This window comes from Numenius arquata, chromosome 6 (assembly GCF_964106895.1).
Source record: "Numenius arquata chromosome 6, bNumArq3.hap1.1, whole genome shotgun sequence".
In the NCBI taxonomy this organism is placed as follows: Eukaryota; Metazoa; Chordata; class Aves; order Charadriiformes; family Scolopacidae; genus Numenius; species Numenius arquata.
Window position 1 is genome coordinate 2,365,123 of NC_133581.1, and position 20,791 is coordinate 2,385,913.

Sequence of the window (20,791 nt, forward strand, 5' to 3'; positions counted from 1 at the left end):
CATCGGTGGCAAGTGTGATGTGGAAGCAATGTGCTGGGCCAACACCATTGGCAGTGGCCACCCGTTCTAGTAGACGCTTGGCCTGCCTTATCCCATTACTTTTTCCAGGACTGGAAAACATCAGCCAGACGTGGCTTCGAGAAGCACTGTGGGTCTGTGTCACAAATGCTGTGACTTGCTTCTGTCCCTTCCTTTTCCCAGAGTATCTTGACAGTAGTTCAAGTCCTGCCTGAGACTTATAGTGGGTCTTGTGACAAATGTTAACGTAAAGCTCAAGTTCCAATTCTTGCAGTGATGAGGGGAAGTATCATTATTAACTATATTCCTCTTCTGTTTTCTGTTACACCTGCACTCCAGGTTCTTCAAGGTGAAGATACTGCACCTTTTCCTGTGACCAAAAAAAAAAAAAAAAAGGTGGGGTTTGTTTGGTTTGTTATTGTTGCAACACTGAAGTTGTGCCTGCTGCTGTACCTGAGGCCAGTGTGTCATCAGGGCTGGCTTTAGCCTAGGCTGGGCTACGTGGTCCAGCAGAAGGAGGTTTGGCTGCCCTGCCTTTCTCTTTGGGTGGGTGCCAGCGTGGCCAGGTGTACAGATACTGCCATATCACTAGTATGGCAGGTATCTCAACCCAACTGTGTGTGCCTCTTGGTGTCCTCTAGCTGTACTGATCTATTTGCTCTTCACATGGGCTTTCGCTGGTCTCCATGATCACCTCCATCAGCCCCACGTAGTCACCTTCAGCTAGAGAGATGCCAGAGTCATTGGGGGAGGGACCCTCTGCTCGTCTTTGCTCTTTTGTAGGAGGAGTATTTGTGCTTCCATTTCCAGTATCTCTCGTGGTCCTGGAAACCTCTGCTGGGTGCTGGTCTGGAGCGCTGGCTGCATCTTCTAAACTCACGGTGTGAGCATCAGGGCCCATGTTCCCCACGTGGGATCTCTTCAGCACTGGAGATGTCACGGGAGTGAAGGAGAAGCAGAGGGAGGTGCTGCCTCCGGGAGTTTTGTTACTGGGGGTGTGAAAGGCACTTGAATGCTCTGAATTGTGGGTGGCTGATGCTGTGTTCTCCAGGGTTAGCCAGGGTGGGTGGGAAGCCTTCAAGCTCTTCAGACTCTTGAAGCTACCCTGCTTCTCGTGCTCTGGGGACTCTGCCAAGAAGGGGAATTTAGGGCTGTTCGATGCTGTGGACTGAGCTCCTGGACTCCCTGTGGTGGCAGCTTCTCCGCTTTTACTGTTTGAGTGGCTCTTCTCTTCTTCTACTGTTAAACACAGCGAGTCAGGACCTTTGCCCCGATCCGTTGGCCAAACAAATGTTTCCTTTGCGCCTGAGCCAAGGGAGCTCTGGCTTTTATACACATCGCTGACCTTGGAAGGCGAGGAGTTGACAATGACATCCCGAAGAGAAGTCGAGCATGCGGCGATGCTGGAGAGCGCGGGAGGCTTCTTGCGGCCTTGCCGTCTAGAAGGGAAGATCATGGGGATAGAGCTGATGGGTGTCTGTGGAGCACTGTAGAAACCCGGTCTCTCGTAAAATGGGGTTGACATGAAGGCGTCAAACTCCCGAAGTTTTCTGTCTTCGCTGTCCCAGTGCTCCTGGGAGCCGGAGTCTCCCCTTGGCTGATTGATGCTGCAAGGGCTTCCAGACTTGCCTATGTCTTGGTAGGTATAATGGGAGAAAGGGGATGTGGGCTCTCCTCGCCTGCGCAGCAGGTTCATCCGGGAAGAGGACCTGGAGAAGCTCGGTGACTGGACACCAAGGAGGCGGCCCAAGTGTCCCAGTAATGGTGTGGAGTGGTTTGCCTCTTCATTCTCTTTAATTTGCTCCAAGGGCTGGAACTCCATCTCTTCTTTCTGCATGCTGGGGAAAGGCAAAATGGGCTGTTAGATGGTCACAAAAAGAAGGTGGTTGCTGGTGGAGAGGGTGGCAGCACAAGGAGCGCTGCTGCCAGTGACAAGCTTCTCGCTTCCTGTACTGCCATTAGATATGTGTTAGGTCCCCCACGATAGGGATGCTCACAGTGGAGGGAAGGGGGACAGGTATCATTTTTGGTGGGTTATGCCAAAGGGATGAGGTTCACCTGGGTCTGCACCGGGGTCACACCAACCCCATGCAGCGCTACAGGCTTGGGGCAGAGTGGCGGCTGGAGCTGCCTGGCAGAAAAGGACCTGGGGGTGTTGGTCGACTGTCAGCTGAGCATGAGCCAGCAGCGTGCCCAGGTGGCCAAGAAGGCCAACAGCATCCTGAACTGTATCACAAATAACGTGGTGAGTAGGACTCGGGAGGTGATCGTCCCCCTATACTTGGCACTGGTGAGGCCCCATCTTGAGTGTTGTGTCTGGTTTTGGGCCCCTCACCACAAAAAAGACATTGAGGTGCTGGAGCGGGTCCAGAGAAGGGCAATGAAGCTGGTGAAGGGTCTGGAACACAAGTCTTGTGGGGAGAGGCTGAGGGAGCTGGGGGGGTTCAGCCTGGAGAAAAGGAGGCTGAGGGGAGACCTTCTCGCTCTCTACAACTCCCCGAAAGGAGGGTGTAGCCGGGGGGGGTCGGTCTCTTCTCCCAAGTCACAGGCGATAGGACAAGAGGAAATGGCCTCAAGTTGCACCAGGGGAGGTTTAGATTGGATATTGGGAAAAATGTTTACACTGGGAGGGTTATTAAGCCTTGGAATGGGCTGCCCAGGGCAGTGGTTGAGGCACCATCCCTGGAGGTATTTAAAAGACGTCTTGACATAGTGCTTAGAGACATGGTTTAGTGATGGGGTTTTTTTATCAGAGTTAGGTTGATGGTTGGACTAGATGATCTTAAAGATCCCTTCCAACCTAGACAATTCTATGATTTTATGTTGGCTGTTACCTTTGGATGAGCCCAAAAGTATCTTGGAGCGTGATTTCACAAACTATGGAGAAAGATATTCCTGCTCGTTTTTACTCTTCAAACACAATATCCTGCACAAAACCTGATCCGAGGTGTAAACGTGGGCTGTCCTGACACCCTGTGGCTGCGCTCACCTGATATCAAAAGTTGAGCCGAGGAACGATGGGCGCTTGTACTCAGCGGTGGCCGCAGTGTAGGGTGGCTGAGGATCAGGCTCATTCCAGTATAGATCCTTTTCCAGAATGGGTAAATCCTGATGCATCTCATCCACTGCCATAAGGGAGACCTGCAGGGGACAGCAGAAACATCCCACGGGATGAGTGGCGATACGTGTGGACAAAGGAGTCGGGGCAGGAGGAAGCAACGTAGCATGGAAGGGAGGCGAGTGGCTGGGTTTGCTACCTGATTTCCTGGCACTTGGGTTGTTTGTCACATGGAGAGATCTGATTAATTGGAAGGACAGTGGTGCTGAAGGAGACAGGAAAGCAATATGCTTTCCTGTTCTTCCCTAATATAGGGAAGAACTTTGTAGTGTAGGGTAGATGGTTGGACTCGATGATCCCAAGGGTCTCTTCCAACCTGGATGATTCTATGATTCTATGCTCCCTGGGACAGAAGGGCTCAGTGTTAGGAAGGGCTGAAGATGGAGAGTTACTGCATGGAAGAAAGCAGAGGAGGCAGTTTAGATACAGACACAGGATGGAAAAAACTCGGGAGAGGCAGGAATGATGTGTCATTGAAAGGCAGTGAGGGCATGAAACAAAGTTTGGATCCCTCATGTGTGCCAGAGCGTGGACTAAAGCCACAGTCGGTCTCTGTGCACAAGATATGCCAAAAGCCCTGTCCTCCCTGGTGTGTGTGTGTCTTCTTGGCACCAGGCCTTGCCCCACATTCTTTCTGGAGCCTGGGGTGTCTCCTTGGCTGTGAGGGGGAGCACTGAGCTGGCCACCTCCACCCTTGTATTTGTTGGGAGCCTTCTGCTCTCCTAACCATCTCCCTCGGGACATCCTTGCTGAACCCTCAGGTGCAGTCCTGCCTCTGTGTTCCTTTGCAGGTCAGGCTCGTCTGGAGGATCTTGCCTTCACTTTACCTGCAGGTTCCTGTCGATGAGCCAGTTGGTTTCAAAGTCGTCATCGTCCTCCCCGAAAGGGTTGATGAGTTGCTCAGCCACCTGCATGTGGAGAGCAACACAGCAAAGGTTATCGTAGTCATACCTGCCCTTTTTCCTGCCTGGAGAAGGTCTGTGGGGCAGAGTCGAGTGTGATGTCCCTTGAATTTGAAGCAATGCTGTTCCTCCCAAGAAGGAGAGGGTTAAAAATGGAGACTGGGAGACTTTGGTACACGCAGATAACTGCCCCTTGCTCACGTAGCCCTCCTGCAACTGCAGACCACTACTGCAGGTGAAGCGTAGCCTTTCCTTTTCCCCAAACTAGTCGGGACCAAACCTTAGGAAAAGTGAAGCTGGTCTCCAGGGTGAGTCACTCTGGAACCAAGAAGGTCTTGGCAATACCCCCAGCCCCTGTTGGCCCCCCTTTTGTCTGCCAGCACCTGGCAGGTTGCCCATAGACCAAAGAACACAGCTGGGTCGCTGGTGAGCGCACACTGGAAAAAAACCCTTGGCTAGATCAGATTCCAGCACCAGATGTATTTTTCTGGGCTTACCTTTAACCAGCCAGCGTAGAAAAAGAACTGCAAAAACGTGAAGACGGGCACGAAGAGATCTAGTTCATGGCCAGGATATGCTTTTTCTGGATCCAGGAACTGCCGCCCGATCAGACAGGCCAGGAAGAAGCTGTAAACGGCCACGGTCACCACCTGGGAAAGATGCCAGGGGACACATCAGAGGAGCTGGAGTTCCCCGTTTGCTTTCCCGGCATCTCTCTTCACTTCCACCCCACACCTCTCCCAAACAGCGTCGAGCTGCTGGCTCTGTAGCCTTCGGAAAGCCTTGGATTCGGTTACGACAGACTTCTCTGCTTTTCGCAGGAAGATGCGTTTCAGCTGCAGAAAGCTTTAAATATGCCCTTTGCCCTTTAGGTGTTACACGCAGGGCGTTTCACTCCCTGCTGTCCCTGGAGTGACATCTCTGTAGGTGTCACAGGAAGATAGTGGCAGAAGAAAGCACGTGACGTCCTGGATTGAAAAGCTTAAACAAGGGCCACGTGGCTGCGTGCTTGTTCCGCTGCCGAGGCGAAGGGTACTGTGAGCTCTTCTCATTCCTGCCCTCGCCTCTCCTGAAAGCTGTCTCCGTCCCTTGGTGACTCAGTCTGTGCTGGCAGGTCCCTTCCAAGGCAGGGAAGGGAACTTGCTGCCAGCTCTCAACTAGCTCCATCCTTCCCAGTACTCACACTGGACTGGTTTGGTTTTTTTTTTTTTCAATATTTCCCTGCTTGCTTGCCCAGATTTCAGGCTACGGTGAGCGTTGTGCTTTTTCTCTGTAATCATGGGACTGGAAACTTCCCCTTTTCAAATTAAAAGCAGCTGAGATTCTTGCGTGATCTCTTGACGCAACAAGGCAGGGTGAGGGGGGGTTCAAAACAAACACCCAGCGTCACAAGACTCTGGAGCCAGCCCCGAGTTCCTCGTGGTGAACAACGCGGGGCTGTTTCATGATAGGCAGGGAATGACAGAGATACAGGGAATGACAGATGAGAGGGCCTGGAATGACAGACTTTGCATTGTGGATGGGCACCTATGGGGAAAAAATAAAAAAAAAGGGGTGGTGTACTGCAGAGGGGGACAAAGACATGCTGTGATGCTGCTTTTTGCTCCCGGTCTGTGCAGGAATATAGTTTCCTAACGTGTTCCCCATTAACCTTCAGGGCTGCGTGGATGGAAGCGGTTCCCGTTTGGCGGCGGAGCTCATTAGTGTTATCTGAGCAGCTGGATCGGATGAGACAAAAAGAGCAAGTTGGTGCCGAAGCGTCTGTCTGGGTTTGCTTGGAGGGAGCTATTTAACGGCTGAGGAGGGGCACGCAGCTCGCTCTCACACGCGTGGCACAGCTCCATCGGAGCGGCTTTGCTGGCAGACAGATCTCGGCTCTGCTGAGTAGGAAGAAGCTGCTTCAGGGATGTTCTCCCTGCGAGGGGGTGCGGGAAGCAGATCTGTATTTATTTGTGTTTTCCTGTGTGGTTCACATCGTGCTTAGTTATCCCTGGGCAGCGTGTGTTTCTGTAAAGGTGGCTGTGTCTGAGTTACGGGAGTGGGGATGAGGTGTTCAAGGGCACCCCGTGTCCGTATGGTCCGTGTGTGTGGGTCAGGCATGGGTGTAAATGGAGGTACCCCCCGTGATGTGGGGCGGTGTGTCCTGCAGGCAGCGGAGCGGTACGTGGGGGGGGGATCCCTTCTCACCTGAGTGTAGACCAGGGGGATGCTGATCCAGTCGTACCCGTAGAGTCGCCCGCACTGGCTGCGCAAGGTGTTGAGTTCCTGCAGTGGGGAAAAGGAATGATCTGTCAGCCATTCGTATCGTAGAATTATTTAAGTTGGAAGAGACTTTTCAGATCATCAAGTTCAACCATCAGCCTATGTCCTTCATTACTCCAACCCGCTCCCTCCCACTCACCCCTCCTCTGGAAGGGGGGGCTCAGCCAGGCCTCCTGCTCCCTCGGTGCCCAGCCTCACCCCAGCAGACCACCAGAAGGGTCTCACACTTGCCCTGGAGGAACTTCACGCTGCCTGGATGCCTCCATCTGAGCCCAAAATCCCTTCCTAGCCCACTTCATAGCAGTGTTTTGACTGCTCCCAAAATGAGCAGCGAACAGGTTAGGCAAAGAATGTCTCAGGAGCATCCTTTTCTCTCTCCTGACTATATAGTGGGTCTAGATAAATAGCCCAGAGGGAGATCTCTCTCTGGGCAAATGAATCTCACTCCAGGCAACAGAAACAACGTGACTTTTTCTGCACGTGAATGCCAGGAAGGATGAGCTGCTCTGGCCCTTTTTTTCTCTGCAACTGGGCAGGGATCGTTGCCAGGTCTTGTCTGTGGCGCATGGCCTGCTTCCCAGCACTATCTAAGAGTTTTCAATAGTGAAGTTTTCTACAGGGATCTTGGTTGTTGTTTTGACCTCTCCTGGTCTCTTCCAGATACAAGCTTCCTTGTGGCTTTCCATCCGTATCCTAGAGACCTCCACTGGCCACTGTTGTTAGCTGCTCTGGAGCGTGTGAAGGCTGGAGGAAGGTTGATCAAGGACCTGCTACACGTGCATCTCCCACACCTAGATGTGAGTCCCATGGTTCCTCCCAGTCCCACCTTTGAGAAAGATGTCACATTGTCCTCACCTCTTATAGATGTGACATTGCTACCATGTCTGTAGGTCACGAAAAGCTCTGTTTTGTCACGAGCTGGAGAGTGGCAGGGGGGTTATTTCCCGTCAAAGTTAATGTAATATCCCCAGGGACAGACTTGGCTCACTGTCCTACCTCAGCATTCCTGTTCCATGCCTGACCTCTGGAAATCCCTCTAGTTCCACCCAGGAGACTGGATGAGGATCTCAAACAGTGTCCTATTGCCTCAGTCACTCACATTCAGGATGCCTTGGAGTAACACGCTGTCCCGGATCCTCCCCTCGTTCCTTGCCTTCACAGCCAGGTTGGAGAACCACACACACGGGATCCAAAACTTGTTGTGGGGGGAATTCAAGCTCTCAAACTTCTTGTGCTCTTCTGGTGTCATGAGGCCTGGGTGGGAAAGAGTAGATGGGAGAGGGATGGCCATAGGGGGCAGAAAGGAATCGATCTGGTCTGAAATGAAAACGTCTCAATCTCAGGTGGTCACCTTAGCTCTCTTTAAAAATCCCAGGAAAGACTCAGGCACTCAGCATTTGGGAGACACGTAGAAGGAGGACAAGTCTACTTGTTAAAACATTGAATTACAGAAGTGTGAGGCGGGCTTTATCTCATTTCACTTTGGATAGTGCAGCGTATCTGACCCGATCACAGTCAGCAGGGAGATAAGGTACTGCTGAGGGTGTAGTTGCCTGCTGTAAGTAGATATTTGTTGAGAAGGGGATAACTTGTGTCCTAGAAGTGCCTGTTTCTCTCTCTGGATTGCAAAGGGAACCCAGTTGACTGGGGCAGGTGCAGCCATCTCCGTTTGGGCAGACTGGGAAATTTTATACCTTAAAGAGCATCCTCGGAGAGGATTCAGGGAACCGGCCAGTTAAAAGTTGGAGGTCTGAGGCTCCAATTCGCACCTGCCCCGTGGAAAACTGTTGCCCTGAGGGAGGACAGACACACCACTTGGCAGGGGTCTGCTTGTGCTCTGCTGTAGATCTGTGCGTAGGGTCATTTACTACAGAGAGCTCTTCTCTTCCCATGCATGATTTTGGTGCAGGCTGAGCAGCTCCCAGTGAAGCGATAGGACAGGGAACTGCTGGAGAGGGTACAGCAGAGGGCTACAAAGATGGTGAGGGGCCTGGAGCACCTCTCTTACGAGGAGAGGCTGAGGGACTTGGGTCTTTTTAGTCTGGAGAAGAGAAGACTGAGGGGGGATCTGATCAACGCCTATAAATACTTAAAGGGTGGGTGTCAGGAGGATGGGGCCGGTCTTTTTTCAGTGGTGCCCAGTGACAGGACAAGAGGAAATGGGCACAAACTTGACCATAAGAAGTTCCACCTAAACATGAGGAGGAACTTCTTTACTTTGAGGGTAGCAGAGCACTGGAAGAGGCTGCCCAGGGAGGTGGTGGAGTCTCCGTCTCTGGAGACATTCAAAAGCCGCCTGGACACGTTCCTGTGCAACCTGCTCTGGGTGGACCTGCTTTGGCAGGAGGTTGGACTAGATGATCTCCAGAGATCCCTTCCAACCCCATAGCATTCTGTGATTCTGTGAAGTTGCTGCACCACAGTTACCCTAATCTGATCAGCCGGGGCTGCCCTGTGACCTGCAGCAAGTCTGCATTCCCAAACTGGATCTCGACACTCTCCTTAGGTAAAAAATTTGGCCAAAGACCCTTCATCTTTCAAACAGGCCTTCCAGCCACGAGTAGGAACACGCTTGCTGTGCAATGGGGAAACATAAATGGTTGATTATTTCAGAAGAGCAGATGCTTCCCACCCACTGCAGACATCAGCTGAGCACATCACAGCGCTATCCCATCTCCAGTCTGGAAGGTCATGTGTCCCTTTCCAAGGCTCTTTGCCCCAAAACCGGCAGTGAGGTGCTGGTGCCAGAGCTGTGCAGAAGGCAGCACCAGTACTGACCTGCCCTCACGACATGCTCCATGCTGGGGAAGCGCTTGTAGACAGCCGTGCTGACCGAGCGCAAGATGAGCACGCTGCACAGGTTGCTGTAGCGCATGAGGGTACGTCGCAGGAGCCGCCCATACTCATCCTCCCCGTCCACGTTGCAGGAGACCAAGTTCATGATGCGGTCGGGCCATGGGATGCTCTCGTACTGAGCCCACCAGCGGGACACCACCAGAGCCACGTAGAAACCTAGAGGTGAGCTGAGCAAATTAGCCGTCCTAAAGGAGCGGGAGATGTAAATGCTCATGTGTAGGATGTCTGGTACTGCCCGTACGGGGACGGGTGCAGGAGTGCCTGGAGGGCAATTCGGATTTCCATGCTAAAGTTAGAGTCTGGTTTTGTCCTGGTTTGAGGTTTCATGGTTTATTTGGTGCGACTTGGTGCCTGCCTTCCCGGCAGAACCCAGAACGTGCTAGTACATCTGGCCAGTGCGAGCTGCGTGCTGGGGCCGTACCTCACAGCTGCAACGTGGAATGATGTATTCTGAGTTTTACAAAGGCAGAGGGAGGGATCTGCTCAGCGAATCTTGCCTGCCTGCTGCAGTATCAAACCAGGGAGAAGAAATGCTGTCCCTTTCCCCTCCCTGTGTGTCCCCAGACCGAGCTCCTTACCCAGCACAAAGGACACAGGGATTAGCTCAGCATAGCTGTTACAGTAGAGCGCCAGCTTCTCAAACATCAGCCTTTGGCTCTCGCTCAGGATCAGCCTAAAAGGGAGAAAGAGAAGCATCAGCCTCAAAGAAGAGCCTGTGCCTTGTTGGGCCTGCGGGGATAGGAATCTGGCAAGGGAAGCCAAGGATGGACACTGCCACGTTGTGAGTCTGGGGATGATGTGAGTGAACAGCCCCCGTGAGCCTGGGACATCAGCCCACCTCCCCAAAACACCCTGCTGAGCGGTCCAAAGGAGCCAGAAGTGGTTACTGACGGAGAATGTGGTGAGTGATGCAGTCTGATGCCAGGGACCACCCCTATTTTTCTCACTCGGGACAGTGCTGTGTGGTATCAAGGGACCGACACAGCGCTCGGGTGTGCACCACAGCTCACTTAATGTCCTGCAAAATGTCAGGCCAAGCTCTGCTCTTACGTGAGTTCCTGCCTCTTTCTTAGAGCTGCTTCCCTGCCTCAGTGCTGCCTCTGCGATTGAACCAGCCGGGGAGCTCCCTGTCTTTCCTCACCAAAACCAGACCAGCCACAGTCTACAGTTGCTTATTACAGATCTGTGGTCCCAGAGTTGATGTCGGCTCTCAAAAATGCACCCAAGGTATTGCACGTTGTGTAACAAGGGAAACTCTCTCCTAAAGCTCCTCACTGTGGGACACCTGAGAGAGTTGGAGTTGTTCAGCCTAGAGAAGAGAAGGCTCTGGGGACACCTTAGAGTGGACTTCCAGTATCTGAAGGGAGCCTACAAGAAAGCTGGAGAGGAGCTTTTTACACGGGAATGTACTGATAGGACAAGGGGTAATGGCTTCAAACTGGAAGAGGGGAGATTTAGATTAGATCTCAGGAAGAAATTTTTCACTGTGAGGGTGATGAGGCACTGTAACAGGGAACAGGTTGCCCAGAGAAGTTGTTGAGGCCCCATCCCTGGAGGGGTTCAAGGCCAGGCTGGATGGGGCTTTGAGCAACCTGGTCTGGTGGGAGGTGTCCCTGCCCAGGGCAGGTGGGTGGAACTGGATGATCTTTAAGGTCCCTTCCAACCCAAACCATTCTATGATTCTATGATCTCCCGTACTAGTTCAGTATTGGTCTCCACTGATCTACACATTATTCTTCTGTAGGTAATCATCAAATGCAACTCTTCATCCCAGTGAAGGGAAACTGCGTTACTTCCCAGGACAGAAAAAGGAGATTTATCAGCTGCTAAGCCATTTTGGAGCAGTGAGGAAGGACCTTTCCTTTCCTCCAGAGGCTGGTGAGTGGCTGTCTCATTCCAGCTCCTCTCCACCAGGATCACTGTCCCAATCCTGTGTTGCTCAGTTGTCCTGCTCCAGGACAGGCTGAGAGCGAGGGGCTGCGTTAGTGTCAGGGTGTCAGGATGCTTACCTGTAGATGAGACTGATGGTGAAGTAGAGAGAGATAAAAATAAGGAACTCGGAGTACAGAAGTTTGTAGATACTTCCTTTCCATTGGAGCAGGAGCTGCGAGAAGGTGCCTAGACGGGCGTCAGCCACGCGGTTGGTGTATGTCACTGTCATCGCAGATCCTGGTGGAGACACAAAATGAGCAGATGTTGAAGCTGCCAGCAAGCTTGCACAGAGGGAGGAGACAGGGACACCTCCAGTGTCCCAGCAAGCAGGAAGAGAGAAAGAAACAATGACTTGAGATCAAAAGACAGGTAAGAAAAAGTCAGTGACACAGAGAATCGGCAGGAAATTTATGGTAGGCAATTAATTTGATGAGCTTGCCATCTTTTGCCTGCCTTTGAGCTGCGTGTGAGCTGGTTACAATGACAGAGAATATACTTTCTGGTGGAGCCCTTGGTTTCTAGTGTTTGATTATCAGCATTCAAGTGGGGCTGGATGGTCGGAGTGGACAGAGCCCACGTGCTGCTCCCTTCCACAAACCAGTTGTTTAAGATTAATTCTCAGGGTCACAAACTCCAAAGTTGCTTATTGTATTTATTTTTTTTTTCTTGTAGTATTTCCTTCAGATATGTTGTTTCTGTAAATCTGCTTGTCGGGGAGTGTCTTCCTGGAATACTGCTAGCAAAAAAACCCAGAACCCAAAGGAAAGCAAAAACCCCAGAAAGGAGAAATTTTTTGGTACCGATCCAGGTGAAAATAGCCCTTTAGATCTGACAGTTTTTGTAGCACTTGCCCAACAAGTATAACTGTCTTTAAATTTAGACCATATCTGTACTGTGCTGGTCCTGGTCCCGTTGGCAGAACAGCCCCCCCCTGTTAGCGGAGGGATGGAGTTTGGCCAGGCTCACAGAGCACAAATTCCAGCAGCTCCGCCTCCCTTTCCTTCAACCATACGTTGCGCAATAAATCACGCTGGATGAAAAAAAGGCATTCAGGCTCATGAAATGCTTCCCGATCATGCAGCATCCCCATTGCACTTCTTCGAATCTAACCCTGGGTAAATAATTCTTTATCATCAATTAATAATCAGACTCACATTCATACAAACCTAAATTTGTTTTAAAAAACCAAACCAGCGTAATCCATGCCAAGCAGATAGGTCAGTGATCCCTTGGCTCATAAATAATTATCCATTGTGAAAACTATCGGTATTTTTAAATCAAAACACATTACCAGGATGTTGCAGAGACATTGCTATCTAACAGAGGCAATAATGTTAATGGTGATGGGGCCTTGGGATCTTCCCTGAATGATGGAGGCAAAGAAGCACTTCAAGGGACAATTCAGACCTTACTGCTTTGTAGCAGCAGCTGAAAGCAGGTTAGTTTGTGTCCATGCTCCTCATTTATGCATCTCAGTGGAAGATCTACAGTTAGGTGGGGACAACTCCAGTCTCGGTGAGCTGGTGCTGTGCAGAAAACCAGCAAACTCTCTTTTGTTGGCACCTTCAACCAAATCACTTTTTTGTCCTGGCTTTGGCTTTTCGGTGCTGCTCCTCCTTTGGGTTTCCATCTCATAAGTCTCCCCCGAGTCCCCTCTCACAGGTTATATCAGAGGAGCAGAGCTGGCACCTGCCCTGCCAAGGGCTCCCCGGCTGCTCCCCACCTTTCACTCGAGCCTCATGGACGTTCATGCAAGTTTCCATGTGTATTTTTGGCCAGCGCACAGGACTCTTTAAAAAGAGTGGTTTTTAGCCGCCCGAGGGGTTGCACACACATGGGCTATATAGATGAGAAATGTGTGTAAACTCCCAGAAATTTGTTGGGGGCTGCTTACGGAAAGCCGGCTGTTTTCTCTACGCTTTGGATTTTAAAGCGCTCGAGGAGACTCTTCGTTGCGTAATTCAAATACAGATTCACTTTTTACCAAACATGGAAAACTTGCTCTTGTCCGGGTAAATAATGGATGTCACCCACTTCTATGCAGTTCTGCTGGGATATGGGGCTTTTCCTGGTCTTTCCGTCCCTGAACGGTGAAGGCACTTCCCAGCCCACCTGCGGGACTGTCCCGGGATGTCACCCGGCAGCTGGCACGCTCAAAGCACCGTTTGGAGTTGAGGTAGGTGGTGGGAGGTGACTTGACTCACCGGGCACACCGGAGTCGGTATGGGGAGGAAGAACCATCCCCTGTGCCGTGCCCCCAGGGACCTGCTGCCTACCACTGCCTGCCTTCCTCCTGCCTGATCCATCCGGACTAACCATTGCACCCGGAGCTCGACTGACACTAATTGGACTGTGGGAATCCACAGCAACCAAGATCCCACAACAACAAGCTTGCATCAGGTGCATTACCCGCCGCGCGAGATGGCAAACAGACACAAGCAGCTCTTGGAGATGGAGAGCAAGAGGGTGGAGTGGACAGACGGAGCGAGAGGAGGTCGCGGAGAGGCAGGAGGATAGATCTTTGAAGGAATCGCTCTGCTCTTGGGAAGACTAGATACTCACAGTCATGGGCTCATGAGCTGCTCTGGAGGCTGCGGAGGTTTGGTCCCGCACGTGTCCCTGCTGGGTCCTTTGTGGCCCACGCCACAGCCCGCCTCCTCGTGCCCCCTTGGCTCATGGAGGGGGGGATTGAACCTGACAGACGCGGTGCGCTAAGGAGCCTGAAACCCACTTGGGAGCTGCAGCCGGTCACTTGATGCCGTAATCCTTCCTCATTACAAAAGAGACTCTGTTGTCTTTTGCCCCGTTCCCTTCTAATCTTCTGAGTAAGCCCTGCGTGTTTATAGAGGCGGCCGGAGGAGGGGGAGGCAGGGCTGGCTGCTCGGCAGCTGCTGCTGCTAACTCCTGGCACAGCCATGGTGGCTGCCAGAAGAGAGGCATTTTTCCTCTAATTCTTTCCTGTTTGGTCCCTTTCTCCGTGTCACAATCTTGCAGGAGCCCCAGGAGATTAAGCAGGGCTGGAATTTTCCACAAAGGCTAGAAAATGTGTCACCCCTGGGGGCTGCGCAGCCCCTTTCTTCCCTTGGGGAAGCTCCTGGCTCCTTAGGTCGGTGAAACACCTGGCCCACGCTCCGCCTGGCTCTCGGATGATGTTTCTCTCTAACTCCTCACTGTCTCTGTTGTCCCTGGATGGGTTTGCCCTCTCTTCCAGCTGTGGTTTGGATGCTGGGGACCTCCACTCTGCCACTGGCTCCCCAAGACTCTTCCCACGTGTTCACTTTCTTTTCTGCTTGCTTCTCCAGCAGCACTCAGGGGCTGTCACTCCTCTTTCTTGCACATCACCCTGGGAAATACAGCTCCTTGTCTTTGTCCTCGAGCCAGGGAACTCCTTACCTCTATCTCTCCAGGGTCCTCAAGTCCCTTTTCTGCTCCCAAGCTGTCCCTCACAATTGTGACCATTTGTCTCTTCCACCATCTCCTGCAATCTCTCCTGGCAGGTCTTGAAGACGTTCCCCTTCCATGAGCCTCTGAATCAAGATCCTTTCTTACCAAATTAGTCTTGCTGTGACATGGAGCCTTCACTGTCAGAGGGCTCCTGGGCAGCAACCGTGTGCCCACAGGCACAGGACTTCGCAGAGCCTACGGCTCTTTAGGAGGACCTCCATGTCTTCCCATCTCCTTTCTGCTCACTCCTCTGGGAAGTTGTCTCTATTGCCCAAGGTAATAACGTCTGCCCCCCTAAACACCAATATTTCCTGCAGACAGCTCTTGCTGAGCTGCTATAACGTTCCGTGTCCTGGAGACAAGAAGCTGCTCTGAGCCATAAGCCAAGCCATGGCCCTGTCTCACCACCTGGGCCCAACTTCATAAGCGTGCTCTGACCCTCCTCACCTCCATCATTTAACCAGCTGTGGGCCACTGTGGAGGAGGTCTGGTCCCTGCAGGTGAGAGCACCTGGAGACCCAGGCTCCTCGGTGGGACTTTGTGGGGTTGCCACGTGTGTTTTTTCATGGCTCTTTCCAACAAGAAGGCAGGAAAGTCTCCAGTGAAATTAAAGGAAGAGCTAGTTCTTGTAATAACCTACTTTCTCTTGCGCTGGTTTATGTGCCTGTGTCTTTGACACTTGTTTAGCATCAGCAGTGGGGGATCAATTTGTCCAAACTGTAGGTTTCTCCTTTCTGTGTGGCTGAGCGTAGATAAAGGGAAGATGTTTCATGGCTTCTCAGAAGCAGGTGATGCCTGGCATCCGTCTAATGGGGGGTTTCTGGTGCAGTCCTGGGAATGGCTGTCAATGGTGGGGAGATCATAGATTAAAATGTGGGACTTGGTGCCAGCATCTGAGGTTTTATTTCTGGTGTAGGCTGTGGTTTGTTGGATTACCTCTAGTCCTGATTCCTTTAGGACAAAAATGGAGGGAACAATCCTTGCTTCTTCTACCTGTCACCAGAACCTCAGAGATCTGAGTTCTCTGAGATCTGCCTTAGAGCAGCCTTCCAGTACCTGAAGGGGGCCTACAGGAGAGATGGGGATGGACTCTTGATCAGGGAATGTAGTGATAGTATGAGGGTGAATGGTTTTAAACTGAAAGAGGGGAGATTTAGACTTTATTTTAGGAAGATACTCTTTACTGTGAGGGTGGTGAGACCCTGGCCCAGGTTGCCCAGAGAAGCTGTAGATGCCCCATCCCTGGAGGTGTTCAAGACCAGGCTGGATGGGGCTTTGAGCAACCTGCTCTAGTGGAGGTGTCCCTGCCCACGGCAGGGGTGTTGGAACTCAATGATGTTTAAGGTTCCTTCCAAACCATTCTATGATTCTATGATCTGATGTCTCTGGGTAGAAGCTGCTCTGTATTGGATTGTGATATGCAGAAGGACACGGGCACACGTCTGGTGGAAGTTACCACATCTGGGAGGCTGACACACTGTCTTAGGAGAACAGGTATAATTGCAGGGGAAAGGGATGGACCTTGAGCACTTGGCCGTAGCAGGGTCCTTCCTGGATAAACATCCTGCTGGGGATGACTTGCTCTGGGTTGGGTGGGAGGGCAACACAGAAGAGAACAGGCAGCATAATGCTTCTGCAGTCTGAGATACAGACCTGGCAGGAGAAGCAGAGGCACGTGGAGGGCCACTGGGAGACCCTCACATTCAAGGTGTGGAACTAGATAAGGGCTCTTATCGGTGGCCAGAGGCTAGTGAGTACAGGGTTGCCTCACTGGCCCAAACGTAGGAAACCCATCATACTGACTGAAGGAGTACGTAGCTTTGCACCTGCTGTCATGAGCAGCACCTGACAGCTCACGGGGAAACAGAAGCGTCCACCAGGACCAAAACACCTCGGCTGTCCTTGCCCTGGCCGAGCAGCGAGGCAGGGGTGCTGGTTCAGGCCCTGTGGTGGCCCCACATGTGTGAGTGGCATCTGTCTGGGACAGAAGGTGGGATGCCTTGGTTCTTCTGAGGCTCTGGGCCAGCGTTGTCCCTCAGAGGTGTACTGAATTGGGTTTGTTATCTGCTCTGTTATGGGGCTGGGCTTGCTGTGAAGTCCCTGAAACCTTGCTCCTAGGTTGCAGCTGCTCCTGGCGAGGATTACAAGGTTGGGACAGGGTCCCCAAGCGATTCAGGATCATGACAATATCCTGAAACACCAAAGAGCTCTGTGAATGGGGGTAAAAGCTGGGAGAGCACAGGAACGGACTCTCTCTGAAGGCAAGGTGGTCCACAGAAGGGCCCTGCTCCACGGTTTGGTCCTCCCCTTTGGAGAGGGATCCAGAGAGAAGGAATTAGTGGTCAGGCAGGCTGAGACAGTTCCTGAGGGTCTCGGTGCCTGAGCCCTCATCCCCATACGTGGCAGGGGGACAAAAAGGGTTCGGGTGAGACATTTGCTGGAGCTGTTCAGGTGCCCCTGGGGACGAACGTGAAACAGCGAAACCTCGTGTCCTGCTCTTTGTGGAGGGATGTGCTGGCATCTGGGGGACTCTGCTGCCCTCCTCTGAGAGTAGCTCTGCTGGCAGCTCGTGCGGTTCGGAGCAGCTGTTAGGACAGCACGAAATATTTGTGGAATTTAATATGAAAGTAAATAACTCGAGGGCTACCGGTGTGGCAGCGCCGCTCGGATCTCTTTTCACGTCTCCTGTGGCCTCAGTCCTTGCAGGCCTTGAGGAAGATGCCGGTCTGAAAGCCTGGCAGAGGAGAAAGCAAGGAGGTGCTGACATCCATCCTCGGTCTCACAGCCCTGGAATCATTCCGATTTTCTCCATTTTACAGATACGGAGATTGAGTTACTGCGACGGGAAGCGAATCCCCGCTTTGGGAATCCCAAAGGTCCGCTCTCCGTGCTGAATTAGCTGCAGCTGTCTGGGAAAGGCTCGGTGCCCTCCTTGCCGTCTCCCAGCGAATAATAAGTGCTTCTCTCAGGAGGATGCCGTGGGTCCCAAAGCTTGGTGAAATCCCTTTCCCTTCTCCAGTTTCAGTGCTGAGATGGACGCAGAGGCAGCTGGCATCAGGGGTGTCTCTCAAACTGACATTCTTCCCTGGAATCTGATGTAATAAAATAAATTAAAATAATAATAATAAAAAAAAAAAAGACGAGGAAAGTACCTGAGGGGGTGCTGTTTTGCACAGACAGGATTTACTCTGAGGTTTGAGCTGGGCGTGAATGTTTGAAGAGGATGCAATGACCATCGGTGACCCCCAGACTTCTTCTCCTCCTTATGTTGCAGGATCCATCACTCATTCTGCACCATCCGGGGGAGGCGGGGGGGGATGCTCCTGAGAGCTGGGGGCACACTGAAGGTGCTGCCCCCCCCTCACATAGCACTCGAGCTCGGTGTAGTAATTAATTTCCTCGTGGACTATGTGCTGTTCTGACATAGGGAGGGAGTAACTTGCTGCTCTAGTGGAAGAAGCCACGTCCCTGCCAGCTCTACTGCCTTTTACAAGTGTCTCTGTTGTTTTTTTTTTTTTCCAGCTCTGTGGCAAATCAAGAGCCATCTGGTAACACTGGGCTCCTGTGAGGCGGCGTTGGCACGTGTGCGTGTATAAACAGCCATTTGGGATGGCACCGACCAAGCTGCGGGATGCCTGGGAATCCTGGCCAAGAGGCTCGATACACGGACAGACTGACTGTACCTCACTGGGATTATTTTTGGCCATCACTCCCGGACACATCTAGATGTGTCTTTACCCAGGAGAGATCAGAGATTGTTGCCCAGGTGACATATTTCTCCCTCTCCCTCTGATGCTGCATAGTTCAGTTTGGACAGACAGGAAAAGGAGGGAAGAGTCCTTAGCGAGGTCCCCCTTTTCTTGCCTTGGCCACCGTGGTGGGGATTAGGTTCCAAAGGGAGGACCACGTGTTGGTCACTTCTAGTGACCACTTCTAGGGGCCTCCTTGCAGATATTGTGCATTTGCGGGACTGAGAAGTTTCTGGTTGGATAAACAGTGTCCAAATCAGCCAGCAGAAAGGAAGGTCTTCCTAAAAAGCTGAGGGACAGCACTCCTTTCCCTCTGAGTTTCTCAGCTGCTCTTCTTCCTTTCCCGTCTGGTGTCTTTCCCCTGGGTTCATCCTTCAAAGGATGCTGCGGAGCAAGGAGGTTGCTCTCTGTCAGCTCTCTCCAGCTGAGAACCAGCAGGAACGGCAGTGTCTCTGGTGGGTCTCTGCTCAGTGCCACAGCGTGGCTGCTATCAGCAGCATCCATCTGAGCACCGCTGACCCCCCCCTGCTCTCCTGGCCCTCAGTCAGGAGCTGAGCATTACGCTTTTCCAGTCTTTTCTTTTCACCCTGGAACGGGGGTTGCACTTTGCTGGGTGATCAAGGCAGATCCCCTCCATGAAATCGGAGATCTTAGACCCAGAGGTCCCAGAGGACCCTTCCTGAAGCCCTTCCAACCAGTTGAGCAAATGTGCTGTGCAGCTGGGGCTCAGGCTGCCCAGAGGGAGGGGAAGGGAGTGGGTGGATGAAGCCTGGAGTTTTAGGCCATTTGTTTTCATTCTCATTTTCATGGCAGTAACATCCGGTCTGGCTTTGCTGGATCAGGGGTGTAGTCCTGCTTTCCAAGCTTTAAAATAATCCATGTTCCTCCTTCCCTTCCCGGCATGAGTCTGGGTTTTAATTCTTTTTTTTTTTTTTCCTTTTTTTTTTTTTTTTCAATTGTAGTAGGATCTGAATCCACGAGCAGATGAGGCAGCCCAGAGGAGGCTTGAACCCTCTCCCATGGCTGGGAAGCATCTGTGCTGGGTGGTCTCGCACCTTGGTTGAATCAAACTCAAGATTTTGAGTCCCGCTCTTCATTTATGACCCATTCAGAGGAAGGTGTGGGCGCTCCAGGAGGGAATATGAAGGATATGATGTGGAGGCAGAGCTGCTTGTCTAGAGGAGGCAATTAGAACCACCAGAAGCAGACCCCACCAGATGGAAGTCTCTGCTTTGCCCTGGTGATTCCACGGTTCCTCGGTAGATGTGCTCCAGTGTCTGCCTCCACAGAGCCTGGGCTGAGAGGAGGTCACTGGGGAATGGTGTTGAGGGTCTCCAGAAGTGACAGGGGCCTGCTCGGGGTGCTGGAGGAGGTGTTCAGGCTCCTAAACACCTAGGAGATGCAGAGCTGGGTTAGAGGACCCAACGGGGTGCCACAAGTGTAACCCCCTGAGTCTGAGAAACCCAGAGGAAGGACTGGGGGGGGTCCTTTCCTTCGTGAAAGAGCTGTGAGGAGGCAAGGGACGTGACTCTCAAGAGGACAGAGAAAGCATTAGCAAGATGCTGCTTTGCCTGGGGGAGATGGGAGGATGAGAAACAAAAGGTGAAGAGTCAGAGAGGTCAGTACTTTGGCAAGGTGGATCTGCAGGAGGGATATGAGAGGGGTGGGGGTGAGTGGGTACAAGTGGAGGAGCAGTGGTAGTGGGGAAGATAATGGGGGGGGAAAAAGGGTAACTAAAACCACCTGTGGCAGTGGGGAGGTACCATGTCAGGGCCTTCACAACAGGTCTGTGCCTTGCTGGGAGACTTGCAAGAGGCAAAGTCGATTTTATGACGCTTCGTTGCCCAGAGGTCAGTGATTTTTTTCAGCTTCCATGAAACGTGATGGGAAATAACACGGGAGAGAGCAAGGTACTTCCATGGTGTGAGACGAGGGTGCTGGGTTAGGGCTTCCAACGGCACCGAGACTTTAAGGTTGTCTGGTCGTTTGTTGTCTCTTCAGACCAGAGGTGGGAGCTGGGTCTGTGTTTCTCCAACTGATGGGTGGACACTTTGGGACACGCCTGGGGGACAGCCAGCCTTGTGCAGAGGGGATGGAGAAGGCAGCAGCTTTTCCTGCTTCAAGGCAGTTCGGGAGTGATAGGGGCTGAGTTTTGCTCTGCTGGCCCTGCCCATTCATCTGGTTATGGAGGAATCTCAGGGTCTCTCCAGGCTTCCTCAGTAGCTTTGGGGCTGGGAGTGAGGGGGAGCACACGCCACTCACATCTTGCGACCAGTTATTTTTGCAAGGGGCTGGGATTCAGCATCCCCAGCACATCCTCTCCTAACGCTTCCCGTCTGCATTATCAGTTCTCCTTCTTCCTGCCTTTGTTGAATCCTGGAAGTTCTACCTTTCTAATCTGAGGACCCTCCGTCCCTGCCAGCCAGGCCTTGGGAGTTAATAATTACAAAGACTAATTACTTCTGGTGCTGCCTTGCAAAGCTGAAGATCTTTCTCCTCCTCCCAAAAGT

The 20,791-nt window shown here is 52.2% G+C and overlaps 1 protein-coding gene across 2 annotated transcripts; it reads right to left on the minus strand.

Annotated features, from left to right (window-relative positions):
- Positions 1-655: 655 nt before the first annotated feature.
- LOC141465578 (bestrophin-1-like) lies at positions 656-11,317 on the minus strand. 2 transcript variants are annotated; one of them, XM_074149079.1, is made up of 9 exons: positions 11,166-11,317; positions 9,735-9,829; positions 9,079-9,312; positions 7,400-7,554; positions 6,226-6,303; positions 4,536-4,688; positions 3,964-4,044; positions 3,008-3,159; positions 656-1,856 (listed from the first exon to the last, which is right to left on the minus strand). In XM_074149079.1, exons 1-9 carry the CDS (start codon positions 11,315-11,317, stop codon positions 656-658), a joined length of 2,301 nt encoding a protein of 766 aa, XP_074005180.1. The 2 variants fall into 2 exon arrangements, with proteins under 2 accessions (XP_074005180.1, XP_074005179.1); XM_074149078.1 differs by having other exon boundaries at positions 9,735-9,875; positions 11,033-11,249.
- Positions 11,318-20,791: the final 9,474 nt, after the last annotated feature.